A 16,670-nucleotide genomic window follows, 5' to 3' on the forward strand; every position below is an offset into this window, starting at 1 on the left:
GAGTTGGTGATGGACAGGAAGGCCTGGCGTGCTGTGATTCATGGGGTCGCAAAGAGTCGGACACGACTGAGTGACTGGTCTGATCTGACAGACATCAAAAGGTATCAACTTCTAATTATAAAATAAGTCAAGGGGATGTGATGAACCACATGGTGAATATAATCAATTATATTTCATTGCATATGTCGCTTCAGTCATGTCCGACTCCTTCTCAATACTTTAGACCATAGCCTGCCAGGCTCCTTTGTCCTTCTAATTCTCCAGGCAACAATACTGGATTGGATTTCTGTACCCTCCTCCAGGGGATCTTCCTGACCCAGGGATTGATCCCACATCTCCTGCATTGGCAGGTGGGTTCTTTACCTGTAGCACCACCTGGGAAGCCCAGCATGTATGAGAATCAAACACTACAAAAAAACCAAGAACATGGCATCTGGTCCCATCACTTCATGGCAAATAGAAGGGGGAAAATGGAAACAGTGACAGATTTTATTTTCTTGGGCTCCAGAATCACTGTGTATGGTGACTGCAGCCATGAAATGAAAAGACTGAATGAAAAGCTATGATAGGTCAAGACAATATATTAAAAAGCAGAGACATCACTTTGCTGACAAAGGTTCAGATCATCAAAGCTATGGTTTTTCCAGTAGTCATGTATGGATGTGAGAGCTAGACCAAAAAGAAGGCTGAGCAATTAAGAATTGATGCTTTTGAACTGTGGTGTTGGGACTTGAGAGTGCCTTGAACTGCAAGGGAATCTAATTATTCAATCCTAAAGGAAATCAACCCTGAGTATTCATTGGGAGGACTGATACTGAAGCTGAAGCTCCAATACTTTGGCACCTGATGCAAGGAGCCGAATCATTGGAAAAGACCTTGATGCTGGGAAACACTGAAGACAAAAGGAGAAGGGAGTGACAGAGGATGCAATGGTTTAATAGCATCACATTCAGTGGACTTGAATTTTGAGCAAACTCCGGGAGATGGTGAAGGACAGGGGAGCCTGGTGTGCTGCAGTCCATGGGGTAGCAAAGAGTTGGATACAACTTAATGACTGAAGAACAACAACAAGAGAGTCAACCTTCAAAGTTCTCATCACAGGGACTTCCCTGGTGGTTAACACTTGAATCTTCCACTGCAGGGGGTCCTGATTTGATCCTTGGTTTTGGAACGAAGATCGCGTGTGCCCCACAGCCAAATAATTAAAAAACTAAATAGAATCAATAAACATGGCAAAGTTCATATCACAAGAAAGAAAGTCGTATTGTCTGTGAAGGTGCAGGGATGTACTAGACTTACGATGATCATTCTGTAACATAAATAAATGCCCATTCTTTGTGTTGTCTATCTGAAACTAATTCACACAAGGTTATGTGTGAATCATACCTCAAAAAAATGGATACTGAGTGCTTACAGAATAATTTTGATTATTGAAAGTGACTACTAGATATTTAGCACTTTAACCATATATTCTAACAAGTCAAGAGCAGAACCTAGGAGTTCTAGGATCTCTAAGAAGCAGCAGGAAAGGGGAAATGGTGGGAAAACAGGAACCCAAAACATTAGAGGTCTGTATCAACCATAAACGAATATCAAAGAAGGCTGCAATATAAAAAGACAGAATAGAATTTAGGAAGTAGAAGGTGACGAAGGTGACCACCAGCATCAGGATGGTGTGGGCGGCTCTGGTCTCCGGGGTGCATCTGTGGTGCCCAGTGGGGGTGTGAATATACTGCACCCTCTGGCAGTGTCTGAGCAGGAGAAGCACCATGGAGCCACTGGACCAGACCATGAGGCCAATAAACATGGCATCAGAGATAGACCACAAATAGCTCGTACGTATTTCAGTAGGTAAGGGTGAACAGAACCACGTGCCTTTGGTATCAGTATAGTTGTGCATGTTCTGTGGACCAGTGATTTTCAGAGGAACAGGGATGTACATTAAGAAACTGAGCATCCAGCAGGTGCAGCAGGAAGGACCAATGACCTTGGGGGCCCTTCCTCTGAGTACCACCCACTCCAATCTCCTGGAGGTAAGAGTGAAGGACTGATATGTGCTCAGGACGCAGGTGGAGCACAGGGCGGTGCTGCGAGCCATTTTCTGTAAGTAGTACACAAACTTACATCCAAGCCTGGACAGAGGATTCCTTGGAATAAAGCTGCCATTGTGTGGGGAATGCCAGGGGACAGAAGAACCAAGAGATTGGCAACCGCCATGTGGGTATGAATCATGTCTGTGGGTCTCTGGCTTTGGCCAATCAAGACTGGAGAGATGCTGTGGAAGAAAAGGATGACATTGGCCAGGGACCCTATCACCATCTGTATAAGATACGTGATTTGGAGAGCAGCCTCACTTGTGGTTCTCAGGGCGTCTTTGTGAAAAAACATGGAGAGGATGTCAAGAGTGTCCTGGAGCAGAAAGAAGGCTATGGTGGTGGTGGTGACATCAGCTGTCTTCTTAGAGAACTAGTACTGCACAAGGATTTCCATATTTTATTTTTCCTGGAAAAAAAAAAAAAAAGAGTCTCACAGTCTAGAGAATGACTTTACCAGTATAAAATAATCCAGACACCAGTTAAAGCATTCACCATTATTTATTTGGTTTTGCTTTGTATTTACTTTTACATCCTGATGTTCACTCTCCATGCAGGGTCTACAAAGTGATGGTTATATCTATTTTGTTCAACAGCATTGTTGATTTAGTTCACCCATTTTTGTCATTATTCACAGAAATAGAAAAAAAAAACCCCAAATTGTATGCAACCATAAAATACTCCCAAATACTCTAAACATCTTGTGAGAGAAGAACAAAACATCGAGCTTCCTCATTTCTAAATATATGTCAAATCTATGGTAACAGAAACAGTATGGTATAGGCATAAAACAGATCAGTGGGACAGAATAGAGAGTGCAGAACTAAATGTATGCTCCTTTGGCTAATCAGTCACAAAGGCACTAAGGATACATAATTGTAAAAGGATAGTTTCTTTAATAAATGATGTTTGGAAAATTGGAAATCCACATCTAAAGATACCTTAAAATTCTGACCAGAAGAAAAAAATTGTGACTATGTATATCATAGATTTTAATTAGACACACTGTGATCAACTGCAATACATGCAAACAGTGAATCATTATTTTGTACCCAGAAAACTGACATAACGTTATGTCAATTATATCTCACTTTCAAACACTGAAAAAGACGGCGCTATTTTACATCACACACAGAAATGATCTGAACTGGATTAAGATTTGGATGTAAGATGTGAAGCCATGAAATTCCCAGAGGAAAGAAGTAAGCTCCCTGACATTAGTCTTGGTCATAATGGTTTGGATTTGACAACAACAGCAAAGGTAAGTGAGTGGTGCAGCACGTAAGAGCCTCCTCAGAGCAAAGGAAATCATGAAAATGCAGCTGTACAATAGGAGACAATATTAGCAAACCACACACCCAGTAATGAGTGAATATCCAATCTGGGCAGATCCCCAAATAATCCAGTTTGAAACAGGCAGAGGAGGGTCAAAGGCTCAGAGTTTATACCCGGTAGTCACTTAATGGCTCACCAGCAAGGAATTCGCCTGCAATGCAGGAGCTGAGGAGACGCAGTTTCAAGCCCTGGTGCAGGAAGACCCCCTGGAGGAGGAAAGGGCCACACACTCCAGTACTCTTGCCTGGAAAAAATTCCATGGACAGAGGAGCCCTGTGAGATCATTTGTGACATGGCCTTAAGAGTGCTCCTTGGAACTTCCTTGGTGGTCTAGTGGTTAAGAATCTGCCTGACAAGGCAGAGGACATGAGTTTGATCCCTGGTTCGGGAGGGATCCCACATGACTTGGGGCAACTAAGCCCGAGGTGCCACAACTCTGAGCCCACACCCTAGAGCCGGGAGCTTGAACTACCAAAGCCCGCACACCCTAGAGCCCAAGCTCCACAACAAGAGAAGCCACCGCAGTGAGAAGCCTGTGCATTGCAGTTAGAGAGTAAGCCTCTACTCGCAACGAGAGAAAGCCTGCACGCTGCAACAAGACCCAGTGCAGACAAAAATAAATAAAGGAATCAACAAATATTTTTAAAAATTACAAAGGGCTCCATTATTGTCCCCAGGATTATTCTTCAAACCACTGACACCCATTCTCTTATGTGGACACTTTTCCATTTGATGAAGCCCATAAATTAGGTTTTTCCTCAATTATATACCTCAGCTAAATAGGATGGATTTCTTTTTAACAGCAAGGCCCTCAAACATGCTCTTAAGAACTGGACTTTTCTGTTTTTTAACAGTATCTCAGATTGAACTTAGAGCTTTCCACTTACCTTTTTTTTTTTCAAGTCAGTTCTTGCAAGATACTTTTATATCTTTTTTTCTTTTCTTTTCAGGAGATATTTTTGAAGGGTATAAAGGAAATGTAAAGGGGTCTGGTTGATGGCTGAAAGGGAGTGAGAATTTTAAAAAGTCACCAGAACAGACTGAAGAGCTCTGAGGACTGGAATTTAATTCTACTGGCATGGGGAGTGCCACAATCATATATAACATTGAAAAGCATGAACTTGGGACTATGTGGACAGTGAGTGGAGAGGCAGAGATACCTGGGAAGATGCTGCGACCATGAGGCAAGAGGTAGCTGTGGTCTTTACCAGAGTAATGGCAGAGACATGGGGATAAAGGATGGACTAAATCTGGGGGATGTAATATACAGCAGAATGACTATAGTTAATAATACTGTTTTGCATATTTGAAAATTGTGAAGAAAGTACATTTTTAAATCCTCCTCACAAGAAAAACATTGTAATTGTATATGGGTGATGGATATTAACTAGGCTTATATAGTGATCATTTCATAATGCATACAAATATTGAATGATTATGTTGTATACTTGAAACTAGCACATGTTATATATCAGGTATACCTCCGTATAAAAAATGGACTAGGAATGGCTTCAGAAAGTGGAAGGACAGGACATGGAGACTGGATGGGAGGATGAAGAGTCAAAGTGGGGGCCCAGATTTCCAGGCTAGGGGGATGGAGGCATCAACCCTAAGATGGCAGGCATAAGAAATATAGCTGGGGCAAGGGTGAGAAGTATATGTTAGTTTTTTGAATAAATTGTTTAATTATAGAATATATTATTATTGTACAAATGTCAACACAAAAGAATTAAAATTCCTCTATTCTCCCTCTCCCCCCCAAAATGGGCAAAGGACCTGAACAGACATTTTTCCAAGAAGACATACAAAGAGTTAAAAGGTGCATGGACAGGAGTTCAATATCTCTAGTCGTCAGATCAAAATTACAATGAGATAACATCTCTCACCTGTTAGTCCTGTCTGTTCTCCAAAATCCAAAAGGCAACACACTGGCAAGGAGTTGAGAGAAAAAAATACTTTACACACTGTTGGAATGTAAACTGGTACATCCTCGTGGAAAACGTTATGGCAGTTCCTCAGAAGTTAAAACCAGAACTCCCATACAGCCAGCAGTCACACTTCTAGGATAGATCAAAGGAAAAGAAACCACGATCAGGAAAAGATACCTGCACTCCGTGTTCACTGGTACAGTGTTACGACAGCCAAGACGTGGAAACACCCAAGGGTCTACTGATAGAAGAATAGATAAGGAAGCTGTGGTGCGTTATACAGTGGAGTATTTTTTCATTCAAGTGGTGTTCTTTACAATGTTTACTTACATTCTCCTGTACAGCAAAGTGAATCAGCCGATACATATAGCGTACCACCCTTATTAGATTTCACTCCATTTCAGGTCACCACAGAGCACTGAGTGAGTTCGCTGTGCTAAAAAAAAAAAAAAAAGTCTTACAGTCTAGAGAATGACTTTCTAGGATAACATAATCCAGACACCAGTTAAAGGCATTCACCATTATTTATTTGGTTTTGCTTTGTATTTACCTTTACATCCTGCATGTTCGCTTCTCCATGCAGGGTCTAAAAGTGATGGTTATTATCTATTTTGTTCAACAGCATTGTTGGTTAGTTCACCAATTTTGTCATTATTCACAGAAATAGAAAAAAAAATCCCCAAATTGTATGCAACCATAAAATACTCCCAAATACTCTAAACATCTTGTGAGAGAGAACAAAACATCGAGCTTCCTCATTTCTAAATATATGTCAAATCTATGGTAACAGAAACAGTATATGGTTATAGGCATAAAAACAGATCAGTGGGACAGAATAGAGAGCACAGAACTAAATGTATGCTCCTTTGGCTAATCAGTCACAAAGGCACTAAGGATACATAATTGTAAAAGGATAGTTCTTTAATAAATGGTATTTGGAAAATTGGAAATCCACATCTAAGATACCTTTAAAAATTCTGACCAGAAGAAAAAAAATTGTGACTATGTATATCATAGATTTTAATTAGACACACTGTGATCAACTGCATACATGCAAACAGTGAATCATTATTTTGTACCCAGAAAACTGAACATAACGTTATGTCAATTATATCTCACTTTCAAACACTGAAAAAGACGGCGCTATTTTACATCACACACAGAAATGATCTGAACTGGGATTAAAGATTTTGGATGTAAAGAATGTGAAGCCATGAAATTCCCAGAGGAAAGAAGTAGCTCCCTGACATTAGTCTTGGTCATAATGGTTTGGATTTGACAACAACAGCAAAGGTAAGTGAGTGGTGCAGCACGTAAGAGCCTCCTCAGAGCAAAGGAAATCATGAAAATGCAGCTGTACAATAGGAGACAATATTAGCAACCACACACCAGTAATGAGTGAATATCCAATCTGGGCAGATCCCCAAATAATCCAGTTTGAAACAGGCAGAGGAGGGTCAAAGGCTCAGAGTTTATACCCGGTAGTCACTTAATGGCTCACCAGCAAGGAATTCGCCTGCAATGCAGGAGCTGAGGAGACGCAGTTTCAAGCCCTGGTGCAGGAAGACCCCTGGAGGAGGAAAGGGCCACACACTCCAGTACTCTTGCCTGGAAAAAATTCCATGGACAGAGGAGCCTGTGAGATCATTTGTGACATGGCCTTAAGAGTGCTCCTTGGAACTTCCTTGGTGGTCTAGTGGTTAAGAATCTGCCTGACAAGGCAGAGGACATGAGTTTGATCCCTGGTTCGGGAGGATCCCACATGACTTGGGGCAACTAAGCCCGAGTGCCACAACTCTGAGCCCACACCCTAGAGCCGGGAGCTTGAACTACCAAAGCCCGCACACCCTAGAGCCCAAGCTCCACAACAAGAGAAGCCACGCAGTGAGAAGCCTGTGCATTGCAGTTAGAGAGTAGCCTCTACTCGCAACGAGAGAAAGCCTGCACGCTGCAACAAAGACCCAGTGCAGACAAAAAATAAATAAAGGAATCAACAAATATTTTTAAAAATTACAAAGGGCTCCATTATTGTCCCCAGGATTATTCTTCAAACCACTGACACCCATTCTCTTATGTGGACACTTTTCCATTTGATGAAGCCCATAAATTAGGTTTTTCCTCAATTATATACCTCAGCTAAATAGGATGGATTTCTTTTTAACAGCAAGGCCCTCAAACATGCTCTTTAAGAACTGGACTTTTCTGTTTTTTAACAGTATCTCAGATTGAACTTAGAGCTTTCCACTTACCTTTTTTTTTTTCAAGTCAGTTCTTGCAAGATACTTTTATATCTTTTTTTCTTTTCTTTTCAGGAGATATTTTTGAAGGGTATAAAGGAAATGTAAAGGGGTCTGGTTGATGGCTGAAAGGGAGTGAGAATTTTAAAAAGTCACCAGAACAGACTGAAGAGCTCTGAGGACTGGAATTTAATTCTACTGGCATGGGGAGTGCCACAATCATATAAACATTGAAAAGCATGAACTTGGGACTATGTGGACAGTGAGTGGAGAGGCAGAGATACCTGGGAAGATGCTGCGACCATGAGGCAAGAGGTAGCTGTGGTCTTTACCAGAGTAATGGCAGAGACATGGGGATAAAGGATGGACTAAATCTGGGGGATGTAATATACAGCAGAATGACTATAGTTAATAATACTGTTTTGCATATTTGAAAATTGTGAAGAAAGTACATTTTTAAATCCTCCTCACAAGAAAAACATTGTAATTGTATATGGTGATGGATATTAACTAGGCTTATATAGTGATCATTTCATAATGCATACAAATATTGAATGATTATGTTGTATACTTGAAACTAGCACATGTTATATATCAGGTATACCTCCGTATAAAAAAATGGACTAGGAATGGCTTCAGAAAGTGGAAAGGACAGGACATGGAGACTGGATGGGAGGATGAAGAGTCAAAGTGGGGGCCCAGATTTCCAGGCTAGGGGGATGGAGGCATCAACCCTAAGATGGCAGGCATAAGAAATATAGCTGGGGCAAGGGTGAGAAGTATATGTTAGTTTTTTGAATAAATTGTTTAATTATAGAATATATTATTATTGTACAAATGTCAACACAAAAGAATTAAAATTCCTCTATTCTCCCTCTCCCCCCCAAAATGGGCAAAGGACCTGAACAGACATTTTTCCAAAGAAGACATACAAAGAGTTAAAAGGTGCATGGACAGGAGTTCAATATCTCTAGTCGTCAGATCAAAATTACAATGAGATAACATCTCTCACCTGTTAGTCTGTCTGTTCTCCAAAATCCAAAAGGCAACACACTGGCAAGGAGGTTGAGAGAAAAAAATACTTTACACACTGTTGGGAATGTAAACTGGTACATCCTCGTGGAAAACGTTATGGCAGTTCCTCAGAAGTTAAAACCAGAACTCCCATACCAGCCAGCAGTCACACTTCTAGGATAGATCAAAGGAAAAGAAACCACGATCAGGAAAAGATACCTGCACTCCGTGTTCACTGGTACAGTGTTACGACAGCCAAGACGTGGAAACACCCCAAGGGTCTACTGATAGAAGAATAGATAAGGAAGCTGTGGTGCGTTATACAGTGGAGTATTTTTTCATTCAAGTGTTGTTGCTTTACAATGTTACATTACATTCTCCTGTACAGCAAAGTGAATCAGCTATACATATATACTTACCCACTCCTTATTAGATTTCCCTCCCATTTAGGTCACCACAGAGCACTGAGTAGAGTTCTCTGTGCTACACTGTAGCTTCTCATTGTCATTTTATACATAGGGGTTGGCGAAGGAAATGGCAACCCACTACAGTATTTTTGCCTGGGAAATCCCGTGGATGGAGGAACATGGCGGGCTGCAGTCCATGGGGTCGCAAAGAGTCAGACACGACTGAGTGACTGCACGGTAACAGCAGCTGCTCAAGTTAAAAAGGCTGAGGACGTTTTGCCATTCAGTTAGAGAGGGGAAGACATGAGCCACACTGACATACATAACACAAATGCAGAATCTCAATGGAATACCATGACAGAAATGCCTGAGCCAACTGCAGCGCATGAAGGAACATGTGAAGGTTGTTACAGGGCAGCCTTTCTCTCTGTGTTTCTGTTTGTGTGTGTATGTGTCTGTCACTGGATCTTATTTCAGGACTTTCAGGTTCTAACCGAAACTCTGCACATCAATTTATCTCACCTTACTCACATCCAGCACTAACCAATTAGGTTCGAGGAGGTCACTAGAACCTTTTATACAAGATTGAGAAGCCTGGGGCTCTGCTCATACAGGGCTTGGCACAGATTACACAATGACCCCCTCCCTCTTCCCCTCATTGTCAGGGACCCCAGGACACAGAGATTTTCAGTGAACTCACAGCTCTGGTCCCCCTCAGATACACACCCCAGCACATTCCCAACTTTCACCTGCCAGCCAGGGCATGGACAGGGCCGCTCAGGACAAGGCAGTGGAGCACCTGTCCTGCCCAAGGCGCTGACCACACAGCTCTGAGCTCCTCTCCTGCTGAGAGCCGGCTCTCCTGTTTCCTGCCCTGAGACTGAACACAAGGGAGCACTCACCTGCCTTCACTTGGCGCCACACTCTGTGCAGGGAGGTGTCAGTCAGGATGGGCCCCAGTTATAGGGACAGGGTCCTGGGCCCAATCTCCCCACAGAGGAGCCATTATCATGTCATCTGGAGCAGAGATGACACTGTCTGCATGGAGAGTCTGGGGCGTCTCCAGTGGGGGGCAGATCTTACCCCCAGTGCTCGTCACCCTCACCCACACCTGGGGACTAGTGACAATTCCTGGCAATTACTGAGAAGGTCCCCGTGAGCAGCTGAGCAGAGGGCAGGGAGAGGTTTCTGAGTTCCCTGTGGGAGAACCCAAGTTTACAGTGAAAGTCATAGCTGGGGGAGGGACACTCACAGAGCACCGGGGCTGCCTTCACTGTGTCTCCTGTTGGGCATTTTCCCTCATGGTCTCACTTTTCCAAACTGTTCCAACATGTATTCTCACTGATCATCAATATGGGATCTGGAGGCTGGGCATTCTCCTGAGTTTAAGTCTCACAACACTTTCTATATATGATCTCGGACTGTTTAATCTGGAAAATAATCTCTTTGAAGCCGGTGTTCCCCTCCTCACAGCCCTCAGGTCTCCCTCGTGTCCACATGACTCTATAAGCAGATTATAATCTGTTCTAAGTCACCCATGGATCCCCCTCCTAGAGATTCTCACTGGAACACCAGCCTGTCTCTAGGTTCTGAGCCATTTGAATTGGATAGGAGATAAAATAGACTTTGTGAAGAGACAAAGAAGAACACTACATAATGAACAAGGGACAAGTGATCTATTGAAGAAAAAGATAAAATAATTTAAATATATATGCACCAACATTTGTTGTTGTTCAGTTGCTAAGTAGTGTTTGACTCTCTGCGACCCTATGAACTACAGCACATCAAGGCTTCCTTGTCCTTTGATATCTCCCAGAGTTTGCTCAAGTTCAAGTTCCATTGAGTTGGTGATGTCATCCAACCATCTCACCCTCTGTTGTCCCCTTCTCCTCCTGCTCTCAATCTTTTGCAGCATCAGGGTCTTTTCCATTGAGTTGGCTCTTCCCATCAGGAGGACAAAGTATTGTACCTTCAGCTTCAGCATCAGTCCTTCTGATGAATATTCAGGGTTGATTTCCTTTAGGATGGACTGGTTTGCACTCCCTGCTGTCAAAGAGACTCTCAAGAGTCTTCTCCAGCACCACAATTCGAGCATTGATTCTTCACAGGAGCACCTCAAAGTATAAGTCAAATATTGATAGACATAAAAGGAGAAATCAACAGAAACACAATCATAGGAGGGGATTTCAACTTTCCACTTACATCAGTAAATAGATCACCCAGGCAGAAAATGAAGAAGGAAGCACAGACTGAAAATAACACATTAGACCTTAGAGTCTGTAGTTGGTAGATATTGAGCATCCATACAAAAGCAGCAGATTACACAATGTCTTCAATGGCATGTAGGTTGTTCTACAGGAGGTTCACAGGCTGGGTCATAAAGCAAGCCTCAGTAAAGTTAAGGAAATGGAAATGATCTCAAAAGTCTTTCCAATTGCAATGCTTTGAGACGAGAATCAACTACAAGGAAAAACCTGAAGAAAAAAAAAACACAAACATGTGGAGACTAAACAACATGCTACTGAAAACCCAGTGGTTTGCTGAAGAAATCAAGGAGGAAATTAAAAATCCTAGAGACAATGAAAATGAAAGCATGATGACTCAAAACCTGTGGGATGTAGCAAAAACAGTTCTAAGAGGAAAGTTTATACAGATACAAGCCCAAAAGTAGAAAAAAAAAAAAAAACTCTGCTAAACAACCTAATATTACACCTAAAAGAACTTGAGAAAGAAGGACAGCAAAACCCAAAGTTAAAAAGAAAGAAATCATAAAGCTCACTGCAGAAATAAATAAAATGGAGAGAAAAATAAGTGATAGAGGAGATCAGTGAAAGTAAAAGCTGGTTCCTTGGAACGATAAACAAAATGGATTAGCCTTTAGCCAGACTCATTAAGAAAAAAAAGGGGGAGATCTCAATCAATAAAATCCAAAAAGAAAGATTAGAAAGTACAACCAACACCCCATAAATACAGAAAATCTTAAGAGACCACTTGGGCCTATAAAATGGAAAACATGGAAGAAATGGACAAATCCGTAGAAAGGTACAACCTTCCAAGACTGAACCAGGAAGAAATAGAAAATATGAACAGACCAAATACCATGATGTCCAAAGAAAAGACAAAATAAAACACAAGAATAGTATGATAGGGCAAACCGAAAATAAATCCCAAGTTGCTGTTTGCAAGGATGAGAATGAAATATTCAAGGGACAAACATGGAGAGGAAAGCCTCTAGTCTGTCCTTCCAATTATTGTGTCGGCCTAAACAATAAAATTTAATGACGGTCGAATATGTAAAGAAAATCCAGGTTTACAGGAGAAGGTAATATAGAAAAAGACCTTCTTCACTTTTCAGATTTCTTATCTTCACTAGGAAATAACATCTCCATGCACCATGAATGAATATTTAATGAGACGAATAACTGAATTATGGGATAATGTATGCCAGATATTACCCACAACTAATGGAGATAAAGTTTGTGCAAACTCTTGAAATGATCCACAAGAAAGGAGTATTCTTTCAGAAAGCTGCCATGGTCAAGGGTGAATGGCTTCCTCAATAATGACCTGTGTCTTTTCTGAGCAGATAATTTCATGGATTGACTTTCAGATCCCCCAAGTTAGCACCTGCATTAAATTAACCTTCTTTGTTCATTGGATTTTACATACAAATGTCAACAGGCATCTACAGCTTGTTACAAAATAAATAAGTCATGGGAATGGGATGTCCAGCATGGCGACTATAGTTGATCATACTGCATTGCATTGTTGGAAAGTGCTAAAGGATTCAAACTTTAAGTTCTCATCGGAAGAAAGCATTTGTACCATGTGTAGGGAGTGATGCACAGATGGTAAAGGAGAATTGTGGTGATCATTTTGCAACATATACAAATATCCATATGGTGTAATATTACTTATTTATTATGACTACTGTAACATTACTTATTCATTATGACTCAATTAAAAAACTTGGTACTGATTAGCTACAGGATAATTTCTGTTAAAATTTAAGCTGTCTCCTAAATATGATAAATTTAAGGTGAGAACTTGAGTCATATCTGCTAACAACTCAAAGAGCAGATCCTAGCAGTTCTAGGATCCCTGAGGAGCAACAGGAAGGGAGAAATGGTGGGAAAACAGGAAACCAAGACATCAGAGGTTTGTATCAACCATTGTCGAAAATCAAAAAAGGCAGTAATATAAAAAGCAAGAATAGAAGTCACCACATAGAAGACAACAAAGGTGACCAGCAGCCTCAGGGTGGTGTGGGCGGCTCTGGTCTCCGGCGGGCGTCTGTGGTGCCCAGTGGGGGTGTGGATATACTGCACCCTCTGGCGGTGTCTGTGCAGGAGAAGCACCATGGAGCCACTGGACCAGACCATGAGGCCAATAAACACGGCATCTGAGCTGGACCACAGGACGACAATCCCTGCACTGGGACTTGAGGATGAGCAGAACCAATCTGCCTGAGCATCAGTATAATTGTGTCTGTTCGGTGAAGCAGTGATTTTCACAGGAACATAAATGTACATTAAAATACTGAATATCCAACAGGTGCAGCAGAAAGAACCTGTGAGTCTGGGGGCTTTTCCCCTGAGCAGTGACCTCCCTTCTCTCCCAGGGGTGAGAGTGAAGGACTGATAGGTGCTCAGGATGCAGGTGGAGCACAGGGCGGTGCTGTGAGCCACTTTCTGTAAATAGTACACACATTTACACCCAAGAGGAGACAGGGGCTTCCTTGAAATGAAAGCTGCCATTATGTGGGGGATCCCCGAGGAGAGAAGAACCAAAAGGTTGGCCACAGCTATGTGGGTGAGAATCGTGTCTGTGGGTCTCTTCTTGTGTCCAAACAAGATAGGAGAGATGTGGTAGAAAAAAAGAAGGACATTGGCCAGAGACCCAACTCCCATCTGTAAAAGATACATGGTTTTCAGAGCTGCCTGGCTTGCAGTCACATGGACATCTTTCTCAAAAGACATGGAGTGGCTGTCAGAGTGGCCTGGAGCAGAGGAGAGGCTGTGCGGTGATGACATCAGCAGTCTTCTTACGGAACCAACTAGGAAAGGGGGTCTCAACTGGCAACTCTCTTGAGAAAAAAAGATGCTGTCAAATTCCAGAGAAATGGTTTCACCTGGAGAACATACATTTGACATTAGTCATACCTTTCACCATCACAAACTTTTATTACTCCTATTGACTCATGTATTCCTGTTCTCCACACGTGTGTGAGCAAGGTCCATGAACATAGGGACCATGTCTGTCTCGCTCAACAACATTGTTGAGCCATAATAACTTTTAAAATATATAACAAGTATATGAATAAGTGACAGGAGATAAAGACAAACTCTACCCCTTTAGAAAGATGACCCCTTTAGCAAGATGACCCCTCTATGGTCATCTTGCTTATTACAAGAATGTATCGGGTGATGCCACCAACATGGCAACACAGGAGGCTCCTTCCTCCCACGGACACAGCAAGAACACTTACACATGGATCAATTCCTTTGAGAGAAATGCAGAATGACTTGTACACATCGGATGACTTAGAAATCACCCCACGTCAAAATGGGTGGGAAATTCTGGGACACCTGCTCACCATGAACCCCACCCCCAGCACAGAGCCTCCCAACCACAATGAAACCCCCAATGCCTTGCTTCTCTGTCAAGGATCTGAACCTCATACCAGCACCCTAACTTTTTTTTATTAATTTATTTTCATTGGAGGCTAATTACTTTACAATATTGTGGTGGTTTTTTGTATGCACTGACATGAATCAGCCAGGGGTGTACACGTGGTCCCATCCTGAACCACCCCTCCCCTCAGGGCTGTCCCAGTGCACCGGCTTTGAGTGCCCTGTTTCATGCATCGAACTTGGACTGCTCATGTCTTTCACATATGGTAATATCCATGTTTCAATGCTATTCTCTCAAATCATCCCACCCTCGCCTTCTCCCCCAGAGTCCAAAAGTCTGTTCTTTACATCTGTGTCTCTTTTGCTTTCTTGCATACAGGGTTGTTGTTACCATCTTTCTAAATTCCATATATATGTGTTACTATACTGTATTGGTGTTTTTCTTTCTGACTTACTTCATTCTGTATAACAGGCTCCAGTTTCATCCACCTTATTGATTCAAATGCATTATTTTTAATAGCTGAGTAATATTCCATTCTGTGTATGTACCACAGCTTTCTTATCCATTCATCTGCCGATGGACATCTAGGTTGCTTCCATGTCCTCCCTATTGTAAACAGTGCTGCAATGAACACTGGGGTACACGTGTCTCTTTCAATTCTGGTTTCTTCAGTGTGTATACCCAGCAGTGGCATTTCTGGGTTGTATGGCAGTTCTATTTCCAGTTTTTTAATGAATCACCACACTGTTCTCCATAGTAGCTGTACTAGTTTGCATTCCCACCAACAGTGTAAGAGGGTTCCCTTTTCTCCACACCCTCTCCAGCATTTATTGTTTGTAGACTTTTTGATAGCAGCCATTGACCGGCATGAGATGGTACTTCATTGTGGTTTTCATTTGCATTTCTCTGATAATGAGTGATGTTGAGCACTTTAACTTTAAGGCTGGCATCAGAGGAAGAGGCCCTCAGATCACTTAGTTCTGGTAGCCAATGCGGATGGGCATTGCTGAGCTCCACAGGACCAAGAAAATAAAAGAGCAGTGGTGAAATGGACCTACTGGCACTCGCCATGGCCTCATCCCAGGCTCAGTGCAGCAGGAATGGGCTGGGACACCCAGCACCTCATCTGAGCTGGACGGCACACTCTATCCAGTGCTGCCTGGAGCTCTGGCCTCTAACCCTGCATCCAGCGGCTGACTGGGATGCTCTTGGGGGACTGAAGGAGCAAGTGGACACTGTTTCCACAGTCTCCCTCTGGCTTGATCCAAACATAAAACCAAACCTCCAGCATCTGCCTGGAAAGGGCCTATCCACACATCTTAGGCCCCAACCTTTGTGACTGACCCCCAAAGGGTGGACCCTCCAATCACCTCGCCCCAACAATCAAGGGTACTCAGCCTACTGGAGTCCCACAGGACTATGTAATACAAAAAAATCAGTTTTCACAGGTCACACATAGACCTAAAGAGCAGGGATGGAAAAGACAGTTCAAGGAAATGGAAAAGAATGTAGGAGTAACTGTAGTCGTCTCAGATAAAATAGACTGTAAGCCAAAACATGTAACAAGAGACAAAGGAAGCCATTCCATAACCACAAACTTATCAATTCATCAAGGAAATAGAACACTGTAAATGTCTGTAAGCCCAAACTGGGAGCACTTCAATATATTAAGCACCTGTTAACAGAAATCAAGGGGAAACAGACAATCATACAACAGTGATATGGACATCAATCCCATACTCTCAGCAATAGAACAATCGTATAGAAAGTCTATAAAGAATCATTGGATTTAAACTACATATGAGACCAGATGTACTTAACCATCCAACAGCAGCAGAAAATAGTCTTCTCAAGTGTACGTGGACCATTCTCCGTGCGAGTCGTAACATATTTGAGAAGACTGAGCTCATTTCAGGCATCTTTTCCAACCACACTGATATGAAACTTCAAAACAATTGTTAGATGGAAATAGGATAAATCACTAACATGTGGAGATTAAACTTCATGGATGAAATGAAAAAT

At 42.2% G+C, this 16,670-nt stretch overlaps 1 protein-coding gene and 1 pseudogene across 1 annotated transcript; both read right to left on the bottom strand.

The window, feature by feature from the left end:
* Positions 1–1,435: 1,435 nt before the first annotated feature.
* LOC113876572 lies at positions 1,436–2,490 on the bottom strand (annotated as a pseudogene).
* A 10,585-nt stretch (positions 2,491–13,075) lies between these two features.
* Positions 13,076–13,960, bottom strand: LOC113875802 (vomeronasal type-1 receptor 1-like). The gene has a single exon (XM_027514475.1). The coding sequence runs from the start codon at positions 13,937–13,939 to the stop codon at positions 13,076–13,078; it is 864 nt and encodes a 287-aa protein (XP_027370276.1). The 5' UTR covers positions 13,940–13,960.
* Positions 13,961–16,670: the final 2,710 nt, after the last annotated feature.

This window comes from Bos indicus x Bos taurus, chromosome 18 (assembly GCF_003369695.1).
Source record: "Bos indicus x Bos taurus breed Angus x Brahman F1 hybrid chromosome 18, Bos_hybrid_MaternalHap_v2.0, whole genome shotgun sequence".
Lineage (NCBI taxonomy): Eukaryota > Metazoa > Chordata > Mammalia > Artiodactyla > Bovidae > Bos > Bos indicus x Bos taurus.